The 26,395-nt window shown below is 38.9% G+C and overlaps 1 protein-coding gene across 1 annotated transcript; it reads left to right on the top strand.

Moving 5' to 3' along the window:
• Positions 1-20,501: 20,501 nt before the first annotated feature.
• On the top strand, positions 20,502-21,831 carry LOC127123621 (uncharacterized). The gene is made up of 3 exons (XM_051053822.1): positions 20,502-20,980; positions 21,099-21,415; positions 21,500-21,831. The coding sequence occupies exons 1-3, from the start codon at positions 20,502-20,504 to the stop codon at positions 21,829-21,831; spliced, it is 1,128 nt and encodes a 375-aa protein (XP_050909779.1).
• The last annotated feature ends 4,564 nt before the right edge of the window (positions 21,832-26,395 follow it).

The following is a 26,395-nucleotide window of genomic DNA, read 5'->3' as shown; positions in this document are numbered from 1 at the left end:
GGTTTTGTAACAGCAAAGAACAAGTTTGCTGCGATTTCTGAAGGCCCAAATCCAGTTGGGTGATTAGGTTATAAATAGCATATTGTAACCTAGTTTTTTTAAGCCTCATAGAATGAAAATTTAGGGGTGTGTGAGAGGTAAACCTCCCAACCTGTGGGAAGGTTACCATGTGTTTCTCAGTGTTCAAAGCTGAGAGTTTTTGTAACTCAAAGCCTGTAGGCAAGAGTGATTATGTTCTTGAATGAAGCTGTGAAGCAAGTTCAAGTTGGTTAACATTACATTGTATTTGTAGTGATAGGAATGGAAACTGGAGGTTTCTATCTAGGAGTTCCTAGGTATAGATTGCATTGGGTAGGGATTAAGTGAAGAGTTGTAAACGGGGGAGTTTAACTCTGAATTAATACTGCTGATAGTGGATCTTCTTCCTGGCTTGGTAGCCCCCAGACGTAGGTCATGTTGGACTGAACTGGGTTAACAATTTCCTGTGTTTGTTTTCCTTCTGCATATGTTATAATCCTGTATGCCACAACTAAGCTTGTATTTCAGTCTGCCTACCAAGATAATAACAGACCTGATACATACCCTTCTGGTTGTATGTCAATCAGAATGTCGTGACATTCATCTTTGACAGCATATACTGAATAATAGGCAGGTTGGCTTTTATGCTTCAGCTCAATATAAATTTAAGTCTGGTTTTCAAGTGAAAACAGACCTGGCCAAAGGATCATTGTGAAGCTGTCAAACTGGATGTCTAGACAGTTGTTCATGTAGGCTGATACTAAACTAGAGATTGGTTGGTCTTTTACAGTACAGCAAATTTAGCACAGTCTGTTTCTCAAGAACATAACAGAATCAGCATGATGTATATGTTCTTAATGTCAAACTGAATGTTGTGACATTCATTCCTAACAGCATGTGCTAAAGTGTAGGATGATTAGTTTTTCTGTTTCAGTATTTTTCTTAGGCCATTCTTTAGGAATCCAACAGCTGAGCTAAAATCCAGGAAACCAACTACTACCCTACAATTAATGAATCTAACAAATAGCCTATTTGTTAGCAATCTAATAAGTGATAATTAGATTAATGTATTCAACCTTTATTTTAGGAAATACAAGAAAAAGGCAAGCACACTGGAATAATGTAACAAATGATCAATATTAAGACATCGTGCAGATAACATGTGTAGGAAAACAACAGAAGTGAGAACGATGATTGATCTCTGCTGAGGTTGTATAACTGATGCACAGGACTAGGGGTTCCTTCATTCTAGGGTGACATAGAAGGAGATGTCGTGACATCTGTGAAAGCGTGCTTTAGTACAGGGTTTAATGTGTTAATTGTCTTGCTATGTTACAATGTTGGATCAGATGTCATGACTTGGAGTAGAACATCTGAATTCTGACTACGCCAGAATTTCAAATGGTATCAGAGCTGGCATCCTGTTCTGTTTCTGGATGAGATCCATGGGTGATACTTTTTGGTATCTTGCAAGGAGTTACGTTAGTACTGATGGTGGAACTGTTGGAAGGTTCTGTGATTCCCCTGAATGGTCCCTTGAAGTAGGTGGATGGACTGTTCATGACTGGAATGGTGTGTACCTGTCTCTGGAGGTTGGCAATTGGCCTTTGTGTGGGACAGTTGTGCCAGTATTGAATCACATTCAAACTTGGTATGGTCTTGGAGGCTGATCTGGTGAAGTGTGTGTTCATAGGTTGAGTGGTATTATGATTTCCGCTGCATAATACCTGGCAAAACTCAAACTCAGATGTAGTTTCCCCTCATATGGATGAAAGGCTGTTGCATTCAAGATTTCATCATAATCTACTGAAGATGTCAAAGATACTTGAGTATCCTCAAGTCCACTCATCATGACTTTCTCACTTCAGGATGATAAGAATCACCTAATCACTGATTCTTTTACTCTCTTGGGTAGTGTATATGAAGACCTTGAAGTCCTTCAAGGAGGGTTTGTTCCAAGGAGGTGGAACTAATGTTCTATGGGATGTTAGAACATGTTGTTCAACAAGTATGCAGCTACTAGTTGAAGAGCAGATGTTGTTTAGGTGTCAAACAAAGGGATACTTTTGTTTGGAAACTACTCCTGACCTGGAAGAGGAGACATCTGTGTGAGCTAAGTTGACAAAGGTAGGGTCAACTGTGTGTATGCTCAAGAAGGTCACTTTTAGAAGTTTGATCTCTAGAAGTGGAACTGGTTGAGATGTGACATTGTGCAATCCCTGCTGTGTGCCTTATTCCTGTAGACTGATCAGAGTTGGATAGTTGTTCCCTGAAGTACTATGGTGTACTAGAAGACAAGTCCCCTGGATGATAGAAGTCAATAATGGGGTAACCTGACTGTTATTCCATTTAAGAGGATTGGGACCATGAATCTTTTTATTCAAACACCACGATCAGAAGTGGCAGTTCTTTCAAGGAGTGAGAATATGAAGATTCAGAAGTTGGTTGAGGTAGTATGCTCTGGCAATGCATATCTACTATTGACTGGTGTTATTTTTGTTCACTAGTACGTATGGTCAGCTGAAGTCTGATTGGTGTGATTGGAGTATGTATAGGTATAACCCATAGAGTTAGGTGCCACTGGTAGGGATGGTGTATGTCATGTTGATACATGTCTGTACAATGCATGAATATTGGTATGGAGTGTCCATGATTGTTAATTTGAGGGGGAGTTTGGCTAACCTCCTCACGTTTGGTCAGCCTAGGGTCTGGTTGGCTGTTGACCTGTGTCACATGGGTTCTGGTTGTTGTGTGACACATTTGCAAGGAAGAATTCATCTCTCTCATTCCTAAGGGTGAATTTAATTTGAGAAGATTTTCAAAACTGTTGAAGTGCTTGCAAGCAGAAGATGTGACACTAGAAGAGTATTTTCAAAGTAGTCTTATGGTGGAAGTATCTGAAAGGAATATTGGGAAAGGATTTAAGATCAATGTCAACTTGTGCCAAGTACAAGTATTTAATTGATTATCCTTGGAGCTCAAGATAACTGATGTTCTTAAAGATGTTGGAACATCTCTTCTTCAAGACCCTGTGCAGAATCACAGGAAGGATAGTACATTGGTTTATGATCTATCTCTTTGGTGGCAGCAAAAGCATATGATCTCTGAAAAGGTTTCCTGGCAAGAAACATGTTCAGCCTTGGTGTGTACAAGAAGAAGAAGACATCATAGTCTTGATGGTGGTTACTTGTATCAGTTTATCTCTGATCTAAGTAAGGAAGTGCATTGGCTAATGCACACTGTGAAGTTAAGAACAAGTGGCAGCACTCTTAACATCATGGAAACAGCCTTGCTTTAGGAAGTGGAATCCTTGGTATAGCTGAAGGGTTAGTTTCTAACTGGTCCTTCTGAAGACTCATGCATCAGAGTGTTTGATGTCTTTGGAAAAGAAGCAGGAATTCATCAAGGTGTGAGCTTGGATGACTTAACTGCAAACCTGCAGGATGGAGGTTGTTTACTCAAACTTGGTTCCACAATCAAGTCTATGAGAACATTGAACTCTTGTTCTGTGAAGGGAGGAAGTTCTTTCAAGTGGCAGAAGAAGGAGCTGAATTCAACAGCTAGATGTCAAAACACAATGTTGTGACATTTGGTTCAACATCAGATTCTTAGTTGGTGAAGTGGCACATCAACTTGAGATAGAAGGGTCTACAGGGTTGTAGATTGGATATTTCAAAAAGGTCATCCTCGTTGCAGTTCTTTGGAGTTGCTGGATAGAAAGGATGTTACATGTTCATGTCTTAGAAAATCTAAGTTTTGTTCAACATGTAGCTTGAAGTTCAAGTCTCACTTGGAAGGTCAGAATATCTTTGGGAGAGGTCTGATAGACGTGGAGAGGTCAAAGAATGGCATTTGACTTTTTCATATGAGGATTCATGAAGGAGGTAATCAACCAGTGGCATTTGGTCTATCTCAGAAGTGAGTTCGAAGAATCAAGATAATCCACATATGGCAGCTGATTATTCTTGAGGAAAGTCTGAGACAAATTACTTTTGAGCAGAAAAGTAGTAAGTTGAAGACAAAAGGAGGTGTTTTCTATTCATCTCTTGGAGCTTGTGGTAGGAGCTCTGAGCTATCTATGGAAGATTATCTCTCGTAATGGGATGAGAATGTATATGTCCTAATTTATGTCTGGGTTCTTTTGGATCAAGCTGGTGACTCAGTGATATCTGAAGATTATCAGATGGTGTTCCTTGTCATGTTGTGAAGGATGTCCTAACTAATGTTAGAACATTTTGTGAAGTGGTTTCCTGTCCTGGTTAGAAGAGAGATTGACACAGAGTGTGGATGTGTTCAGCCAAGAGGGTTGAACAGAGGGTGTGCTCTTGAAGACATGAAGATGAGTCTTATGTTTTCCATTCATCAAGTGGTTTGGGTTCTCTTTGAATCAGGAAGTATGTGAAGGTCCAACTTTGGGGTGTTGGATATGTTCATGTGTGATCTCCAAGTTTCAAGAGGAGAGTTGGTTGTTCATGACAGGGGGAGTTCTGTCTTTGTGCTACAAGTAATCATCAAGCTTGTGGTCTATGTGTTCTCAGATAACAAGGTATGACACCTGATATACCTGCTGTGAAGACAGTGTGTGACTACTTGATCAAAGTTGTGAAGCAAGATCAAGTGGGTAGTGTCTTGATCAAAGCTGTAAAGCAAGATCAATAGGGGGTATTCTTGATTGAAACTGTGAAGTAAAATCAAGATTGTGTATCTGTCACTTGTGTGTAATTCTGTTTATGTTGGTCTGTAATTTAAAGTGTTGCTTAGGCAACATTTTTGACAAAAAGGGGGAGTAACACCTGTGATGCCCCAGGACAACAGAGTGTTTTGCTAAACAGATATTGAAGATCCTCCAAGCCAGAGGTAGTGCTGCAGTTGAGGTTCCACTTCTATGAGTGTGAGTTATGTGTGCTGCAATTAGAAGTTTTTATTTAACTTCTGTATGTGTGCTGTTATGTGAAGTTTTTATTTAACTTCCATCTGTGTGAGTGTGCTGTTACTCTGAGTGTATTAGCTAGGTTAATTTCCTGCTAGATGTGTGTTTTCCGCTGCTATGGACTCTGTTGTGAAGCCAAAGTGTTTTAGCCAAAAATTTGCCAAAGGGGGAGTTTGTAGATGTTTGATTGGCTGCATTGTATGGTAAAACACTAGCTGGATTCTAATGCCTTGACTGATGTCATGACATGCTGTGAAGGTGTTTGTGTGACTGCATTGTAGGTTAGAATATCTAGCTGTACTCTGATGTCTTGACTGATGTCATGACACACTTGAGTAGTTTACTGCAGGATTAGCTAATACAGGATTCATTGAATGTCAAACTGGATGTTATGACATTCATCCCTGTCAGCAGATACTGAGGAATAGAACAGTTGGTGTTCTGTTAGAACTCAGTATTTATTTTCAGTCTGGTGATCAAGGAAATACCAGATCTGGCATAAGGCCTACTGTCTAAATGTCAAACTGGATGTTATGACATTCATCATTGACAGCATATACTGAACAATAGACAGAGTGGTGTTCTGCTACACTTCAGTATGTTTATCAGTTTGTTCTTCAAGAGGATAACAGAACTGACTTAAGGCTAAATGTGTAAATGTCAAATTGGATGCTTTGACATTTATTAATGTAAGTTGTTACTGTAGAATGGACAGATTGGTCCTGTACAGTTCAGCAAATTTGTACAGTCTGTTTTCAGGAAAAACAGACTTAGCATATGGACCTTGATGTCAAGCTGAATGTTGTGACATTCATTCCTGACAGCATATGCTATATTGTAGGTTGTTTAGTTTTTCTGTTTCAACATTTTTCTCAGGCTAAAATCCAGGAAACCAACAACCAAGCTACAATTAAGGAACCTAACAAATAGTCTATTTGTTAGCACACTAATATGTGGAAATTAGTTAGAATCCTATGTGGCATTATTTGTGGAGGTCTTGAGATATTTTAGGAACTAAATATGGAGATATTTTAGGAACTAAGAGATTGAAGACCTTGATTGTAGCAGAAACTTTCTACTGGTTTTGTAACAGCAAAGAACAAGTTTGCTGCGATTTCTGAAGGCCCAAATCCAGTTGGGTGATTAGGTTATAAATAGCATATTGTAACCTAGTTTTTTTAAGCCTCATAGAATGAAAATTTAGGGGTGTGTGTGAGGTAAACCTCCCAACCTGTGGGAAGGTTACCATGTGTTTCTCAATGTTCAAAGCTGAGAGTTTTTGTAACTCAAAGCCTGTAGGCAAGAGTGATTATGTTCTTGAATGAAGCTGTGAAGCAAGTTCAAGTTGGTTAACATTACATTGTATTTGTAGTGATAGGAATGGAAACTGGAGGTTTCTATCTAGGAGTTCCTAGGTATAGATTGCATTGGGTAGGGATTAAGTGAAGAGTTGTAAACGGGGGAGTTTAACTCTGAATTAATACTGCTGATAGTGGATCTTCTTCCTGGCTTGGTAGCCCCCAGACGTAGGTCATGTTGGACTGAACTGGGTTAACAATTTCCTGTGTTTGTTTTCCTTCTGCATATGTTATAATCCTGTATGCCACAACTAAGCTTGTATTTCAGTCTGCCTACCAAGATAATAACAGACCTGATACATACCCTTCTGGTTGTATGTCAATCAGAATGTCGTGACATTCATCTTTGACAGCATATACTGAATAATAGGCAGGTTGGCTTTTATGCTTCAGCTCAATATATATTTAAGTCTGGTTTTCAAGTGAAAACAGACCTGGCCAAAGGATCATTGTGAAGTTGTCAAACTGGATGTCTAGACAGTTGTTCATGTAGGTTGATACTGAACTAGAGACTGGTTGGTCTTTTACAATACAACAAACTTAGCACAGTCTGTTTCTCAAGAACATAACAGAATCAGCATGATGTATATGTTCTTAATGTCAAACTGAATGTTGTGACATTCATTCCTAACAGCATGTGCTAAAGTGTAGGATGATTAGTTTTTCTGTTTCAGTATTTTTCTCAGGCCATTCTTTAGGAATCCAACAGCTGAGCTAAAATCCAGGAAACCAACTACTACCCTACAATTAATGAATCTAACAAATAGCCTATTTGTTAGCAATCTAATAAGTGGTAATTAGATTAATGTATTCAACCTTTATTTCAGGAAATACAAGAAAAAGGCAAGCACACTGGAATAATGTAACAGATGATCAATATTAAGACATCGTGCAGATAACATGTGTAGGAAAACAACAGAAGTGAGAACGATGATTGATCTCTGCTGAGGTTGTATAACTGATGCACAGGACTAGGGGTTCCTTCATTCTAGGGTGACATAGAAGGAGATGTCGTGACATCTGTGAAAGTGTGCTTTAGTACAGGGTTTAGTGTGTTAACTGTCTTGCTATGTTACAATGTTGGATCAGATGTCATGACTTGGAGTAGAACATCTGAATTCTGACCACGCCAGAATTTCAATAATAGAATAAACTATGGAGTTGTCTAAGTACAATAGTAGAAGAATGTGCATCAAAATGCACTGATCAATCACAATGCTAATGCTTATGATGGAATTACATGAGGGATCTTAGGGTTAAAATTGGGGTCTTATAATCACCCACTTCAATGACAAGAGGATTGACTAATGGTGGGGAAACACCGTCAGGTGTCGTCGTAGGGATCTGAATTGCAGGATTGCCTGGTGGTGGCACAGGAGGATCTACAACAACAACAACAACGACCCTTTGTTGAATTTCTTCCTGAACCCTAGCCATGGCTTCTTGGCCTCTGGCTACAGCCTGAATCATCTCCATGAGTTTCCCCATCTAGACTTGGACCATAGACATTTCCTCTCTTAGAGCATCCTGATTTTGTTCTAGTTGATCCATTAGCGCTCGTTAGTTGTTGTGAGTGTTGTATGAGTGCTGAGAAGTCAACTTTGCTGTAGCAGATTTTGTTTAAAAAGGCCAATGATGAGTTTTTGGTTTTGCTTTGGAAAATGTAAAATGATGCATGAATGCATTTTTTTTATATTCTTTATTATGCAAAGCTTTTAGTTGTCGTGTTATTCATTGCGAGGAACATTTAAACATTTTGTCATTGCAATCAGAAAATCAAAGCAGACATAAGATGGAATATAAAAGCCTCATTCATTCATTCTTTTAGGAAACAAACAAGTACAAAGAAATTGAAAAGATAAGCTTCTTGAATTGGAAATAATTGCAAATTACAAATCAACCCTAAAAGTGACCCCTTGAGTCCTACAAAGTGCCTAAATATCGGTGATGAGCTCTGCCATTGTTTTCTTACAAAACTTTACGAAGTTAAAGACTTCATTAGGGTATTTTCTGGGCACATGATCAAATCTTCCTCCTTTAGTTTCTCGGGGAAGTCTTGGAGGGCAAAGTTTGTCAACACAACCATATTTGCATATTTGTTTTTCTAATAGGTGTAGAGAGTTTGCAGATTCTTGATAATGCCATCCATCTGAGCCATATCAGCCTCTCCCCTTAGGCATTTGTATTCCTAATACTTGCATGTGTTCTTCAACTCTTTGTGAGCTTTATTATAAATCCTATTCTTCAGATTCTTGATTTGCTTATAAGCCTTTCCTAGTTGGAATTGCTCATGCAAATAACTTCGATAAATCTTCTCTTTCTCCAACGGCTCATGGGTTAGATGATCTTTGTATTCCTTAATGATGTTCCTTAGTTCTAGGATTTGAGCCTCGTAGTCTTCTCTAGCTTCTTTCTTCATCATGTTAAATAACTTAACGGCCTTCTCTAGATCTTTGATAGTGTGCCAAGCTCGATCCAACTTATTATTTCAGATGTTGGGCTCAGAATTAGCTCCTAACAGAGCACCACCAACCCACTATTTCTTTCCTTTCTCACCCCTTACCCTTTTCTTGTTGTTCTTAAACTTCTACTTGATTTGCTTATCCTCGTCTTCCAAATATTCATTCATTTGCTTATCCTTATTGAGTTGGAGTCACAACTGAGAATTTTCTACTTCAAGTTCTTTGATTTGGGAAACAAGTTTCTCAATATCTTCGGGTAGGATGGGCTCTTGTTCAGGAACTAGAGGGAATATGGAAGGATAAAAAGGGTATGGGAGTTTAATTTTTTGCGCCCTTTCCCTTAACCATTGGGTAGAGGGTTCCTTAACAAGAGTGTTTCTTATTCCCCACTCCTTACCTTTCCTTGTAATTATAGTCTAAGCTTTTCTTACCTTTCTCATAACAAGGTTATTCACACTCAAGTCGTGCAAGATGGATGGTTCCAAAGCCTTGCTTTTCAGGGGACCATACATGGGGTATCCATGTTGTCTTAGAGATATAACAAGATTGTAATTGATGCAACCCCTAGTGCCACATAGTGGAACATTAGGGAAATCCTCATAGCTGGCAATGATATCAATAATTTCCCACTCTCACAAATACCATCTAATGTTACCAGTAGCGATTGACCCTAATTTTTGTGACCATTTAAGCTTTTCATACTTGATAGGACCTTCTTCCTTGAGATGCGACATGGGCCAAACGTGTAAGAGCAGAGCACAACAAAGCAAAGTACCTCCTTTATTTTCACAACGTTCATGTAAATAATAATACATGTTGGATAATACGAAAGGTATTGGGTTACCTGAGAGAAAATTTTCCACATCTATTTGATCCATAAAATTCTCTATCTTTGGGAAGAGTACGATCCCTTGAGTCAAAAGGTCTAGGATGACATTGAAAGCTTGCCACTTCTCTGCTTTCTCACTCTTCACAGTCAAACCTTCTAAGAATCCTCTTGAAAACCCTTTAAAGGTTCCCCTAACATCACAATTATCCATCAATACTTGAATGTATATACCCAAAGTCGAGGCTATCTTCTTAGAGGTAACTTCTTCATTAAGCTTAGGGAAATGGTTATTCTTCTTCAAGCTTCGACCCACAATTATCTCAATCTCATCCAATGTAGGAGCCAACTGGAAGTCCGAGAATGTAAAACACCGTAGAGGAGGATCATAGAAATGAGCCAGGGTAATGATAGCAAATGGGACTACCTTCTCAATTAGGAGGTTCAAGATTTTGCCATGGTCTTTTTTGAAATCATCTTTCCTTTGGAGAGTCAACTAGGAGCTCAGTTCCTTCAGGATGTCAATATTTTGCATTTTGTACTTGAATAGATATGTGTTTCTCCTTTCAAGCTTCATCATGAATCATTTGACAAATATTCTTGTGTGTTACTGCAATGAACACAAGATACTAAGAGCTTTATTTTGTTTTGTTTATGCTTAGGATGTATGAATGCATGTGTAGCGTTAAATTCATGACCACTAAGCTATTGGTTAACTCAATGTCAATAAAACCAGAATAAGGGGGTTGGTTATTTCCAAAGGAAAATGGGAAAAGTACAAACAAAACACAAAGATAAGAAGTTTTCAAATCAAAACTAATAAAATGTTAGAGATTGCAGGTAAGGGGGTTGGTTACACGGAGGGAAGGTATTAGCACCCAAAGTGTCCTAGGTACTCCTAGGGAGCCCTTTTTCCGTGTAAGTGTTTTGGTTGAAAAAGATGTTTGTTTTAAAAATAGAATGAGGGGATGAGAAAAGAATTAATTATCTACATTTTTTGTTTGACAAGACTTATAATCTGATGCCTACGTACCAATATAAATGAGTGATCAAAACCTCGTAGTTCATGGTAAAAATTTCAAAGATGGGTGGATTGATTTTAACAAAAGTTTAAAGATCTTTGATTATTAATGGGAGAATACTCAACCAAACATCCACCGATAATGAGGGTTTTACAGTATTTAAGAGGGAAGACTCCAAATCGGATTAAATCAACAAGTATGCCTCTAACCCCTAGTAAATGGAAAGTCTTACACTCAACATATCATGGAATGGGAGAATTACATCTCAACCATGGATAACTCAAATGTAAATGCTTTCTTTCTGAAAAGTTTAAAAGGAAAAAGGTACAAAGTGGCTAAAATGATTACATGAGGTTATTAGTTATTTTTGTCTTTTTTGAAAATAAAGTCAATATGATTAAGTCTTCTTACAAGTTTGATTAAGAAAATAGCTTGAAAATCAATGGCATAAGGCCATAGTTTCTACTCATTAAAACAAGTCTAAGTTGAAAAACAAAAAGCAAAGAAGTTTTGAAAATGAGAAGGAGATTTTGAAATTAGAGAAGAAGGAGGAGATGAAGAGGATATCCTAGATAATATTAAGAGTTCTGAGTTGAAAAGATCTAACCCATGGGAAGCATCCACAAGACAAAAGTGTCAGATAGAAACCCATTTCTTTTGGATTGTCGAGTAAACAACAAAGCCATAACCACCCAAAAAATTAATAAGAAACCTAATGGTATCAAATAAAGATAACCAAACATCCAAGCTAGCACTCCAAAGCAAGCAATCTTCAATGTCCTTTATGTGTATCAGATGAAAAATCCCTTGAAACATACTCAAAAAGAAAACATCAAATAATAACAATAGGATCAAAATAACCATTTAGACAAAGAGAAATAGTGTATCAGATAAACCCAATGAAGTCTCTCAAGCTTGTATCAGATGAATGGCATTGGCAATGTTTTTGGTCTCAAATTAATGGCATTGTCCAAGTTTTCCTTTCATAGCTCAGGAATGTTGCATACTCTAAGTCCATGGGTCCAAATCAAGTCACAGGAAAAGATCCAACAATCCACCAATGTGTTTTTTAATGTTTTTGTTTTTATTAGGTGTTTTAAGGTCCTAAGACCATAAACAAAATAAGATCACAAGCATAAATATATCACAAACACAAAATATAATGGCTCAAGTGAGCAAAAAATGAAAATAATGGAAGCATAAACATAGGGCCAAGTGGGCAAAGAGCAAATGACTGAAGCATAAACAATTTGCATGAATGTAAATGATAAGGAATGATAAAGTGCCTGAATTTAAATTTCATTAAAGTAAATGACAATAATATTAAATGTTAGTTGTCAAGTTAGTATGTTAATTTGTGCCTTGAGGCAAATCTAACACTGTGTCAAGCAATCGTAAGTGAAGCTAGCGGAAATATACCCGAACGTATCGCACGCTCGAACATACAACAGAGTCAATATCGAACTTTATTTATTCCAGAAGGAAATGGAAAACATCGATAAAACTCGGGGAAAAGAGATATACTGGGTAAGGAAGTCGATTATGCAAGGGGAAGGTATTAGCACCCCAAACATCCATGGTACTCCATGGGAACCATTTTGATTGTTCTCGCTCGAATAGGTGTTATATCTAATCATTACTTGCAAAAGGATATGGAGGATTGGGGCCCTCATGCCTACGTATCCTCATAGTGCAATGAGAAATTCAGAGCTTCGTAGTTCAAGGAACTAGAAGTGGGAGGTGAAAAGGAGTGTGATCAAAGTATGGTTTGAACCAAATAATGTTTTGAACTCCAACAAGGGTGAAAAGATGAACCCAAGAGTAAGGTGGCTATTACCAATACGTGGGCTAGTAGAACCACCACTATAGGGTAAAGCCAAAAAGACGAAGAAATAGGTGTTTGGGCATAGTCCCATATATCTCTTGGTTCACAAGGTGACGCAAGAAGGAGCGCAAAGAGGTAGTGTATTTGGCTCAAAGATAACCGACATATCACATGGAGTGAAGGAAGGTAGGATATGAAGGTATCATGGAAATGAACGGAATAAAGTAACCAAAGTCACAGAATTGGGTACCTGGTGATAAGTGATTGAAGAAGTATTGTTTGAAACTGAAAGGTGAAAGTGTATTAGAATCCATAAGAGAAATGAGATTTGTACCATAAAGGGGAATAACTTTAACCGATACGTGGACTAGTAGGTGTAGTGGTGTATTCGTCGCTATATGATTTATTGATTAAACCATAAGCAAAGTATACAATGAATCGAGTCGCCACCGCACTTTTATTTATCCTAAGGACTGGTTAAAAAGCGAACAAAAACCTAAGAAGTTTTACACGTAGAAAACCAATAAAAAGATCAGAGAGTCTGGGTAAGGGGTAAATTACGCAATGGGAAGGTGTTAGGCACCCATCACGTCCTAGGTACTCCTAGGGAGCCCTTTTCACACTTGTTGTATAAAAATGTTTATTTGTTTTGACATATTGTGCAAACATGAATGGGAAGATGAGAAAAGAATGTACAAGTTAGTTATTTTTGTGTTTGAACGGATGAACCCGTTGCCTACGTACCTTCCATCAAAGGTAAGGATCAAAACGCTGTAGTTCGGCTAAAAGATTTCCAAAAATTTGTGAGTTCATTTTAAAACACAAGCACTAAGGCTTTTCATTACCAATGGGAGAAAACTCAACCTGAATTCAACAATCCACCATGCGAGGACGGCTTCAACATACTAGTGAGGGGTTAACCCTATAATAAGTATGGAAGACTTACAATCAACTCACTAAGGATAAGGTAAGATTTACATCAACCACTATGGTAATTGAAACCTATGGCTAATGTATGAAAACATATTAACAATGGACAAAGCCAAAACAATTGAATGGGTGAAGTTAATTGATTATGAGTATTCACAAAATATGGTCAATGTAAGATTAAGATTGATTCAAAGAAGTGTTATGAAAAGTGAAGTTTGAAAAGTCAAGGACTTATGGTCCAGGTTTCTAATTTGAAAAGACATGAAGATGTTTGCACAACAAGTCAAAGTTTTTGAAAGCAAAGTGTGAAAAGGTTTAGGACAAAGAGGGTATGAATGATGGAATGTAAAACTTCTTAGAAAGGTTCACCTCTTGAAATCATATAGAAGATGATTCAAGTGTGTCCTTAGGAATAGGCAACAATGCAAGTAAAAAAAGCAAGGTGATATTGGATGCCATCAATGGACTTATACCAATCTCACAAACAAAAGCGGATATCGGATACCAATGAATGGGTTTACACCAATCTCCTAAAACAAAACAATGATACCGGATGCCATCAATGGTCTTATACCAATCTCACAAAGCAAAAGCGGATGTCGGATACCAATAAATGGATTTACACCAATCTCCTAAGGTAAAGCAAAACTTGGATGTCAGATGCCAATCTATCTGGACTTATACCAACCTCCAAAGGATGATCATAGGAATACAAATGCCAACAACATGGACTTATAATTGCATCCTCACATACAACAAACAAATAAGCACTAAGCAATGGACATGAGTGACCAAGTGAAATGGTCTTACACTTTATCCCTTCCAAATCATAGGAACAATGGCCAATGAATGGACTTACAGTTGTCCTCAATGGGTAAACTAAACAAACCACAAGATATGCAATGATGATCATGCAATAATGAACAATTTATGATGATAAATGCATAAAGGCATGCAAGCAAACATGTACAAATGCAACAAGCAATCAATCAAACAAAGTCATTTAGCACCCACTATAACCAAACAATTAGGCTCAATCGAAGGGTTAGACTTAAAAAGTCAACTGGAATAGGGTAAATGGCGCTCTTAACCTTGACATTGAGAGCCAAGGTGAAGCAGATGAAAGGATATGAGGGGTGTGCCTCATCACTCTTATCCCTGGTCAGGGAGAGCATTGAATATCAGAAGGTGTGGGAGTTCAGAAAGATGGAACTCTCTCCACAAGTTAGACTCGATAGATCTTGGGTTTTTACTCACTATGCATCAACACATGTAGTGTGAGCAAGGTGAGAGACTCACAGAATAGTAGGAGATAGGCTACATATCTCTTTTGTCTATCAATTGCCTCACATGAGGTCTTTACCTGCTTGGGGACAAAGTTAAACAATCACAAACATCGCCTCTTAAGGAGGACTTCAGACAGTTGTCTGGCTAAATAACAAGCCAGGTCTTCCAGACTACATGGAGACAAGAGAGTCTACCTTAATGCTTAAGCAAAGCAAAGCAATAGCAAGTTCTCAAAGGAACTAAAGCGACTATGGTACCTGAAATCAATCAAATATAATCAGTATCCCAATCACAAAGTCAAAACAGACAAGTTATGAACCAACAGTCGACACAATCAATCATACGTGCAAAGCACAAACTCAAAGCAAATGAGTTAGCATCCTACAAAACAAACCAAGTTAGTTCATGATAATCAAATAAACCAAACTCAATCAACTTGAATTAATCTCTTCAAAGCATTTGCTTCTTAACCTGAAAAGTCAAACTCAAACATGAGAATTAAGACCACTAGGACAAGCCTAGGGTCAAAAGGAGGTGAAAAATTCAAAACAGCAAGTGAAAATTGATCAAAATCAAGATTTATCAAACAAGAGTAGAATCCAATTGGTCTCACATCAAAACTATGCACCAAATCCATTTCATAAGCTAAACATGTCAAACTATGCATTTTGAGAACTCAATGGTGTAAACAGAATGAACACAAGCATATCAAATACCAAAATGGCTCAATAAATTCTAGGAAAAATCATGCTTAAACAGAACACATTGAATGAGCAGAACACCAAATTTCATGTCATTTGGATAAAGGGAAGTCAGTCAATTAAAATCAACAAATCATGGTATGCAAAAGTAAGCTCATACAAGACCACAAATCATGTATCAAGTTCAAGCAATCATAAAACAGTGATCAAACATGAGAAATGAATGAGATCAAAGCCATGGCAAACTTCAATATGTCTACGATACACATGCCAAATTTCAAGTCCATCCAATTAATAACCAGAATTTCACAAATCAAATAAAAACATGTCTCACAAGAAGTCAACAATTGGTCAAGCAGGGGAGAAAATCTCAATCAAATTGAAAATGCACTCAACAAATCCACAAAAATTCACATTCAAAATTAACATCTAGATGTAATCTCATGCAAAAATCCAGAGCATTTCATGTTCATATGGCATGGTAACAAAAATCATCAATTTGGACATGAATGGTGTGACACAAATTGTCACACCTCTATTCAAAAAATCATATCTCTCATTCCAGAAACTCAAAAATCACAAACCACATACCAAAATGCTCCTTAAGATGTCTAGAACAAGCACAAAAAATGTAAGCCTCATCCAATTAATCATCAATATTTCACAAGTAAAATGGCATGAAAGGTACAAATTGGATACACATGAACAAACCCTAGGCAATCTAAAAATCCACTCGTGCATAAATTCTGGAAAAATCACCATAAAAAACTAGAGATCATGAAAAGCATTTCACAGAAAATCCCAGCCAATTTGGACAAATATTGAAGAACTTATGAATTTTCTAAGATTGACATACAAAATGAAATAAAAAAAAGAAATCAAAATGAAATTAAATGGAATTATTGAACGCAGTGGCAAAAGCGTAAATATGGCGTTCACTAAGTGAAACGCCGCGTTTCATTAACGCGCGTGGCCACTCCTGATTGGACCAAGGGTGCGGGAAACACCAATTTGAAATCAAGGCCAGGCAATTCGGATCAAAACACCTTCTGGACGTGTTCTTGAGCATGTTCATCATATCCATCGCCAGAAATCACTCAAGAACAATTGTTCACGAAACATGGCAAACTATACATCATTGGAAAGATCTCATCATGCATATCAACAATCCAGCAAGCATTTGTTCTAATTCTAACCATATCAACGGGATCGATCGAATTAAGTTTCACATTCAAATGTTCAAATCAAGATATCTCATTCGATACTCAACGAAAATTCATGATTCGAGTTGCAGTATATTCTATGTTGCAAGATCTACCTAAGCCACATGTTAATTTCAAGAATCGAAGGATTTGGATTCATACCTCTTGAAGATGCAGTTCGTGTTCTTGCGCTTTTCGAGCCTCCAATTGCCAAAACAGATGGCCTATGATGCTTAGGAAGATGAATAGAAGTGGTAACTCAGCTCAGAAATGCTTGATGATGGAGGAATTTCAAAATGCCATGGGAACCTTCAATGTGCAACAGCCACGATTTTGCCAAGTTCCTCCACAATTCTCCTTCAACAGTTGTTCAATAACACCTACAAGTAAAGATCAACACGAGAGAAAGCAAAAAGAATGATGAATTCTTGATGAACAAGTAAAAAAAAGTGTGAGAAAAATTGAGAGAATTTGGAGAATTTTGCTTTGGATCTGAGAAAATGAATTGTGGATTTGGAATTTCTGTTACAATTAAGCTCTTATAGTCCTGTTAATCCACCTTCTTAATCATGATTAGCACAATTGGAATGGATTAGTGAATGAAGCTTGTTATGTAATTTGGCAAAATTGCCCTTTCTCAATTTGAACCAATGGAACAGTGCACAACCAGTTTAAGCAAGTCACAAATCATGTTTAGAAGCAATTTGAATTGGCTTGGCATGAAAATTCCATGTACTTTTGAAAATCACTATTTTTCCCACCAAAATTCAATTGGTTCACTTGAAAAATGACCTTTTAATGTGATGATTTTTGATGAAATGTGATGATGCATTATGATAGTTCATGTCAAATGGGATTTGCTCAAAAAAGAATCACCCAAATTGGCCAAATGGTTTGAAAGTTATGCCACTTTGAAATCCCAAAATTCTCGAAAATGATTTGATCATAACTTACCAACCATAAATGAGAAATGAGTCTTCTTGGACTTTTTGGAAAGGCAAGAGCAAGATCTTCAACTTTCATGTTGGACAAAGTTTGATTTGAAGCTTTCTTGGACATGTAATCTTGAGGAGAAGGACTTTCCATTTTTGGCAGGTGAAAATTAGAGGTCATTACTATTTTGGGAAACTTTTTGTCTGACCTCCAATTCCTCAATGTTGATGTTTGACATGTTATATGAGGCTTGTATGGACATGAATGAGACCTTTCCAACCATCTCACACCTTCCAATCCCTAATTAAATGCACAGTTAACCACAGTTGACTTTGCTAGGGTTTTGGTTGACTGAGCCATGCTTTAATGAATTTCCAGCCTCTTTCTTTTGAGATCTTGGTTCCAAATGATGTCACAACTCATATGAACTCTTGATGAATGATCATGGTGCCCAAATTATTCAGGAATGGCCACCATCCATTGCTCAATGAATGACTTGACTGTTTTGACCTAGTTTGCTTCATCTGCAAGTAACAAGGTTAGATGACAACATTTTTGTACTTTTGGGTTAGTAAACAAATGAAAAGCAATGATATACAAATGCAATACATGCTTGGTGATCAAGAACCACACTCACAATGATATCTCACCCACTAGGAGGGAAGCAAAGGTGCACAATGATCCTTGAGGCAAATGAATGATATGATATGATATGATGAGGGATCTTAGGGCAAAAATTGGGGTCTTACAGTAGGACCGCAACTATAGGGTGATTAACCAAAAAATAAGGAATTAAGTGTTTGAGAGTGTAGCCCAAATAACTCTAGGTAGAAATGCAGACTTTTCATTAGGCGTCCTAAAAGGGTATGTATAGAATTCCAAAGAAAGTGTATTTCGATGTCAAAGGAGTAATATGTCACCGGGTGAAAGTTTTATGATCGAAGGTAGGTAATGAATAATGAAAGATATAGATGATGTCCTAAGGCGGAAGGAGGAATAATTAGAAGTATGCTCGCCAAGGATTCGCCTCCCCGTGCCTACGTATTCTCACTGTGCAATGAGAAAGTCAGAGCAATCGTAGTTCGGAACCACGAGAATAGAAAGAGGGACATACATTGATGAAGAGTATGACTCGTACCAACAGAATGGTATCAAAAGGTATTTGTCTAAGCGACAGGGACTCACAAGACAAACCCAATTTCAGAGGTTAACTGCCATGAAACAAGGAGAGAGAGATATTTATCTAAGCGACGAGGACTCACAAGACAAACACCAATTTAAGGAATGATTGCAGTATTGTATAGTACAAGGAATAATGTATCACTGGATGGGGAACAAACAGCTAGAGATCAAATAAGAATAATATTTTGGATCCAAGAAGGATATAGACTCTGAATCAAAGAGCAAGGTAGGCATTTACCAATACATGAGCTAGAAAGATCTCCACTATAGGGTAAAGCAAAAAAATAAAGACTGAATTAAGTGTTTGGGCATAGTCCCAAACAACTCTCGATTGATGATGTGGATTGTCGCTAGATCGTCCCAAAAGGATAGACAATGTGTCCAAGGAGAAATATGATTATGTTACCACGAAAAATCTCTAAGGCATGCTGAAAGCATAGTTAGTGATAGAGTCCTGTGAATTTGGGGGTTATACCCCATCAAAGGATGAAGAGGTGTTTGAGGCAAGCAAGGGTGGAAAAAACGTAAGGGATGAAGCCGACAGGAGAAGTGTGCTTGGTCAACAGGTCATTCCGTCGACTGAAGTGAAGTCTGAGACTTAAAGAATTTTCTTTTATGCCAAGTGCGTAGAAGACAGCGTCGCCCTAAACGTCTGGGCGGGAGAAAATGTGAAATTCAAAAATAACCAGCAGTTACAAGAAGAATAAGACCGCCAGAATCTGGAACAGTTGTCAAGACGTGGGTGTAACGGTTTGTAGATCGTGTGATATAACATCTGCTAGTTTCTAGGATTTTTAGCTTATGAGCAGTTCCTTTAGTTTATTATAAATAGAATGTCCCACGAGGGGCTCCGGGTGTTCACTTTGTACTGAAAATCACTTGTAAGAAAACTTCCCATTCCTAGCGCGAGGAAGCAAGAGTTTTTTGAGAGTGCTATGTACGTGAATCACCACATTTATTTCAATGCAACTTCCTTACTTTTTAATTGTTCCCGTTGAACATTTTATCTTAATTTCATTTACTTTTGAGTTATCATTTTACGTTGTCGTTTATACTGTCGACACTGATTCTATTACGATAATAGAGTTTACCAAAAGTGTGTTCGTCGTGTACATCTTTTGAATGCTATAAGCGTTGTCGGTCACGAGTCACCTATAGGCTGTAGCATCGTCTAAACCGTTCGTGTGGAAAATCCTATGCTTGTTTGACACTTTGTTAGGAGTTGTTCCTCACAAAGTTATTTCGTCGAGTTGGACAAGCCTCACTTGCACTAGCACATGTCCTAGGATAAACTGGTCGATCTTGCAAGTAACCCTTTGTTTTAAGGCCTAGGGAGGACCAGCGGTTGTTTACCAATTTCCATAGTAAACAAAATGGCACGCCTAGTGGGACGGTGCTAGCGCAGTTGCGAAATTGCATGAAACTTAGAAGTGGCAAACTGTATAGTAAGCCACGAGAAACTTTGAAAATGTCAGATACTAACACGGATGAAGTACCACGAGGAACTTTATCCACTACGGAAACAATAATCTCACAGGTTGCCACTTTGCCACCGATGACAAGTGCAACCTCAACCATGTCGACCATGGGTGCGGTTGGAACATCAATTCCTCAGCCTCCACCGGGGGGTTCAGGATCAGCGATAACGACGTTCTGACCTTATGTGCCTCGCTTTGGCACCACAGATCCTCTTTATGGAATGTCGTATTCCTTAATGCCAGGATATCAGTCGACATCAAGTGCATCACTGTTTTCAGATATAAATCCACCCTTGCAAGGATCAACGCAAGGGGGCAACATTAGGAATAATACTCAGAACAGAACCATGCCGCTGTCGAACACTTCAATAGCGGTGTTGAGACAACAAATGGACGATAGTAACCATGAATTGGTTAACATGTTGACCAACCAGATGGGCATAATATTTAATCCAGTAATACAAGAATCTGCTGAAACAAATAGGCATGTGGCGAATCAATTGACACGCTTGTGCAATTTTCTGGGGGCACTGGCTCGACAGATGGTACAAGTGTTTAGGCAAGTTGTTCCTGTGCAAATGGAGATAGGGGCAGCGGAAGATGAGACAGTCCATGAAGGACAAATCATTAGACCCCTTCAAAACCAAGGCGTCGAATCAGGAGTCGCAAGACGTAACCAGATGGTACTGGTTAATCGACAACAGCATGCTGATCAAATTATCGACCAACAGCGACAAGAAGACTTAGTAGTGGAAAATAATTTGACAACTATTGTCGAAAGGATTATGGCTAGAAATGGCATGGGTGCTACATTGCAAAGGCCATTGTACGCCTCCCCGTTAGCTGAGTTTATTCTCCAAGCCGAGGCGCCCAGGGGGATGAAAGTGCCTAAGTACACTAAATTTAGGGGAGTCTGGTGAATCGACAATAGAACATGTTACCAGATACTTAACAGAGTCAGAAGATCTAGCTCATAATGAATGTTTGAGAGTAAAAAACTTTCCCTCCTCTCTGACTAAGGTTGCCTTCACATGGTTTACTTCATTGGCCCCAAGTTCAATCGATTCGTGGGCCAAATTAGAAAAGAAGTTCCATGAACAGTTTTACGAAGGACACTCTAAAATTAGTTTGGAAGAATTGTCTAGTATCAAGAGAAGGTTTGCTGAGAGCATCGACGATTATCTGAATCGTTTTAGGTCCTTAAAGGCTAGGTGTTTTACGCAAGTGCCAGAACATGAACTGGTTCAAATGGCCGCGGGAGGTTTAGATTATTCCATTAGGAAGAAAATAGATCCAACTTTTGTGAAAAGTATGTCACAATTGGCTAATAGAGTTCGACATTTAGAACGATTAAGGTTAGAAAAAGTTAGGCACAATAAGTCTAAGAAAGAAAAGGTAGCGTTTGTCGAATACGATGCAATAGACCCAATATGTGAGGCTAATTATGCTTTATCGACCGAATTAGAAATCGACGTGGCTGAACTAAAGCCAGGATCCGTCTATGAGTGTCGATCATTGCTTTCTGCGCAAGGAAAAAACCCTGTCGAACACAACCAAAAATTCCCTTCGAAAACTTATACTTTTGATGTGTCGAAATGTGAGGAAATTTTTGACTTGTTGGTCAAAGATGGTAAAATGGCGGTACCTCTTGGTACTAAAATACCACCGTTAGAATAGAGACAGAAAAGAGGGTTTTGTAAGTATCATAACTATCTTAGTCATAATACCTCTAATTGTTACCTTTTCAAGGATTTGGTTCAGAAAGCGATTCAAGAAGGCAGGCTGAAATTTGTTGGTCGTAGAATGAAGATCGACGTTGATCCTCTTCACCAGGAGGAAGCCCTATTCGTGGCGCCAGTCGAGATCAACATGGTCGAGATCACCGAATACGATGAGGCCAACGTGCTGGAGCAAACTGGTGAAAGCCCAGATGTCGATATAGCTGAAGTTTACCCAAGGGCTGATGAAGACTTGGTGGATTTTCTGTATCGCTGCAAGAACAAGGGTTCACAATTGTGCCTGTGCCCTAGGTGTGGTGCTGTCACCGACAAAATAGCGGCGGAAAATTTCCAAAAACTGCAGTTGGGTAAAAGCAAAAGAAATGGGCCGGCCAGGGGTTATCAAAATGAAAGAGGCTCAAAAAAGGCTATGGGAAATACCCAAGTAAGGCCTAAGAGCTTTATACCATCGGCAAGTGCCCCTAGAGGTACTTGGATCAAGCCTTAGGAAAAACAAGACACCCCACAAGGTGTTGCTACTGCTGCTAGAGGAGGTCTAGCAATTAACTACAGGCGTGAGTTTAAGTCTGAAAAAAGGACTCATGTCTCTGAAAATTATTTGGGGAAGAACCCCATGTCGAGAACTCAATGGAGACGCTTTCAGAGGCGTAAACATGCTGAAAGAGAGGCTGCAAGAGGCATGACCAGCGAGGCGAATACTGGGAAGAAAATTATTGTGAAGGTTGACACAGCAGCGAAGGAACGGATCAGAGAGTATGTCCGTCGACCGACTGAGAAATGTTCTGATGAAGTGACTGATGACTTCAATTCAGAGTCTGAAGCAAGTCTGAATATCTTGGTCAACGTGGTGTCAATCCTACCACAAGAATACAAATGTGTGACTGAAGTGGAGGAGTCGGTAGACAATGCTGACGCTGAAGAAATGGCTTTGCACCAGCCAAGATGCTATTTTATGTTGAACGACGGCTCTGCTGAAAGCCAAGAGGCAGTGTTCGAAAGACCAACGATGACCATGAAGAATCATTTGAAACCACTGCTGATAAGGGCAAAAGTGGAAGGCGTAACTGTCAACAAAGTCTTAGTCGATTGTGGTGCCACGGTCAACATCATGCTGCACCATATTCTGAGGAAGATTGGCAAGTATGAGACCGACACCAGATCTAACAACGTGGTTTTGTCTGACTACGGAGGAAAGACGAAAAGCACCATGGGAGTGATTATAGTGAATGTCACGGTGGGTTCAATAACCAGACCGACATTATTTATGGTGATAGACGCTAAGCCAATTTACAACTTGCTATTTGGCAGAGAGTGGCTACATGGTGTCGGAGTTGTACCATCTTCAGCGCACCAAAGGTTGGTGATTTGGAGAGAAGATGGAGTGGTTGAAAATATTGAAGCAGACCAAGGGTACTTCATGGCCGACGTAAATAATGTCGGCAAGAAGGAATTCAAGAGGAAGTTGGCCAATATTTCTCCTTGCTTCCCAGCTGAGGATGTATAGGCTAATCTGAGTGAAGCTTTTGTCTCTCTAACTCTGCACGAGACTCATGGCTTCATTTGGGATGTGGAACGCCTGGATGATCCACCCTATACAGGTATCCGACCGACAGGCTGGGGAGACGTCATTGATGATGACTGAGCTAGAAGCTCTAAGAAATATTTCGGCATACGTTGCCGAGAACAAAATAAAGTCGACTCTAGAGGCTGAAGAAAACATGGTTGTCGAAGCCTATGCGTTAAATAGAGAGGGTTATATGGCTATTGGGTCAGAACCCCCAGACAAGCCAACTTTGGCTAAAAGGAACATCGACATGCAGCGTTTGGACTATATTTATGACAATGAACCTTTAGGGTTTGAAAAAGACCCAAAGGCACCAGAGAAAATCCGACCAAAAGACCCCTTGGAAGAAGTCGACCTTGGCGAGAATGGCGAGAAAAGGCCAACATATATAAGCGCCAACATCGACAAAGAACTAAAGTCTGAGGTAATATCCATACTTAAAGAATTTAGGGACTGTTTTGCTTGGGATTATAACGAAATGCCTGGTTTAAGTAGGGATTCGGTCGAGTTAAAGCTGCCAATAAAAGCTGGAAGAAAGATAGTAAAGCAGACGCCCAGGCGTTTCACCCCAGAGATCATGGCAAAGATAAAAGCAGAAGTAGAAAGACTCCTGAAAAGCAAGTTTATTCAAACTGCAAGGTATGTTGAATGGTTGGCCAATATTGTGCCAGTCATCAAGAAAAATGGGTCTTTAAGAGTATGTATTGATTTTAGAGATCTAAATGCTGCCACCCCAAAAGATGAGTATGCCATGCCCGTGGCGGAAATGTTGGTCGATTCGGCTGCTGGTTTTGAATATTTAAGTATGTTAGATGGTTATGATGGATATAACCAAATTTTTATTGCAGAAGAAGACGTGCCGAAGACGGCGTTTCGATGCCCAGGAGCCTTGGGGACATATGAGTGGGTTGTCATGCCATTTGGCTTGAAAAATGTCGGAGCAACATACCAGAGGGTAATGAACTCAATGTTCCATGATTTTATTGAAGATTTCATGCAAGTATACATTGATGATATTGTGATAAAATTAAATGGTCGACATGCTCACGTCGAACATCTTCGAAAGGCCTTTCTAAGGATGAGGAAATTTGGATTAAAAATGAATCCATTAAAGTGTGCTTTTTGCGTGCAAGCGGGTGACTTCCTTGGCTTTGTGGTGCATAAAAAGGGTATTGAAGTAAACCAAAGCAAAATAAAAGCCATTATGGGCGTCAAGCCTCCGTCGACCAAAAAGGAGCTACAATCTTTTCTGGGAAAAATAAATTTTCTTAGAAGATTTATATCAAATTTAAGTGGTAAAACAAAACTTTCTCCCTACTACTTCGACTAAAGAACGAGGATTTCAAGTGGCAGGATGAGCACCAAGAGGCTTTTGATAAAATCAAAGAGTATTTGACTAGGCCTCCAGTACTGGCCCCTCATGTTAGGAATAGGCCAATAAGACTGTATATTGCAGCCTCAGAATCGATTATAGGAAGTATGTTAGTCCAAGAGGATGAAAAATGTGTCGAGAGACCTGTGTATTACCTTAGTCGAATGCTTAATGACCCTGAAACTAGGTATAGTGATAAAGAAAAACTATGTTTATGCCTGTATTTCTCTTGTATGAAACTAAAGCAATATATCAAGCTTGTTGATGTGTATGTATCTTCCCACTTTGATATTATTAAACACATGTTATCTAAACCAATTTTGCATAGTAGAATTGGGAAATAGGCTTTAGCGTTAACGGAGTACTCACTGACGTACGTACCCTTGAAAGCAATGAAAGGGCAAGTAGTAGCGGATTTCCTTGTCGACCACTCAATGGTCGAAATGGCGCAAAATTACGTAGACTTAGCGCCATGGAGGTTATACTTCGACGGTTCAAGACATAAGCACGAATTTGGGATATGAGGAGTCATAATTTCTCCAGATGGAATTCCAGCAGAGTTCAAATATAGAATTGAAGGGGTATGCACTATTAATGAAGCAGAATATGAGTCACTGATCACAGGACTTGAACTACTGCTAGAATTGGGGCCAAGGAATGTCGAAATCATGGGAGACTCGGAGTTAGTGATTAAACAAGCATCAAAAGAGTACAGTTATGTTAAAGAAAATCTAATCATGTATTTTATGGTCACCATCATATTACTCAAGAGGTTTGAGCAAGTCGACCTCCAACACATACCACGAAAAGAGAACCAAAGAGCAAATGATTTGGCACAGGAGGCTTCAGGGTACAAAGCATCTAAAGACCATGATGAAGAGGTCCAAGTAAGAGAGAAAGTATGAGCGGCATTGTTGTCACCGTCAGATTTGGCGATTGTGAAGTTGGGAGCTGTAGATAGAAATCATTTTGAAATTTTGACCGTCGATGACGGGGGGAAAGTGATTGGCGTAAACTGCTAGTCGATTACTTACGCAATCCCATAGGGTCGACAGATCGAAATATAAAATATAGGGCCCTTAGCTACGTCTTGGTAAATGATGAATTATTCAAAAAGACGGTCGAAGGAGTGTTACTAAAATGCCTGGGAGAAAGCGAGGCATACGTGGCTGTGTCAAGCATACATAGTGGGGCGTGTGGGGCGCATCAAGCAAGTTTGAAGATGAAATGGCTCTTGATGCGCTCAGGAGTTTATTGGCCTTCAATGTTGAAAGATTGCATTGAATTTGCTAAAAGCTGTCAAGAATGCCAATTACATGGGGGCATACAGCACATGCCTGCAAGCGAGTTGCATACAATTGTGAAGCCCTAGCCATTTCGAGGATGGGCTCTGGATGTTATAGGAGAAATAAAACCAGCCTCGTCGAAACAACAAAGGTATGTTTTAGTCGGTATCGCCTATACAGTGGGTAAAGAAACTGACAGTGACTGCAAGTTTGATGGTTGGATAACGTCGTGCGTACCAGGAAGCTGGAAGGCTTAAAAAGATCATCACTGTTACTCATT

This window comes from Lathyrus oleraceus, chromosome 2 (genome assembly GCF_024323335.1).
Source record: "Lathyrus oleraceus cultivar Zhongwan6 chromosome 2, CAAS_Psat_ZW6_1.0, whole genome shotgun sequence".
Taxonomy (NCBI): Eukaryota; Viridiplantae; Streptophyta; class Magnoliopsida; order Fabales; family Fabaceae; genus Lathyrus; species Lathyrus oleraceus.
Note: the sequence above shows the minus strand (reverse complement) of the source record. Positions and strands in the feature narration are given on the sequence as shown.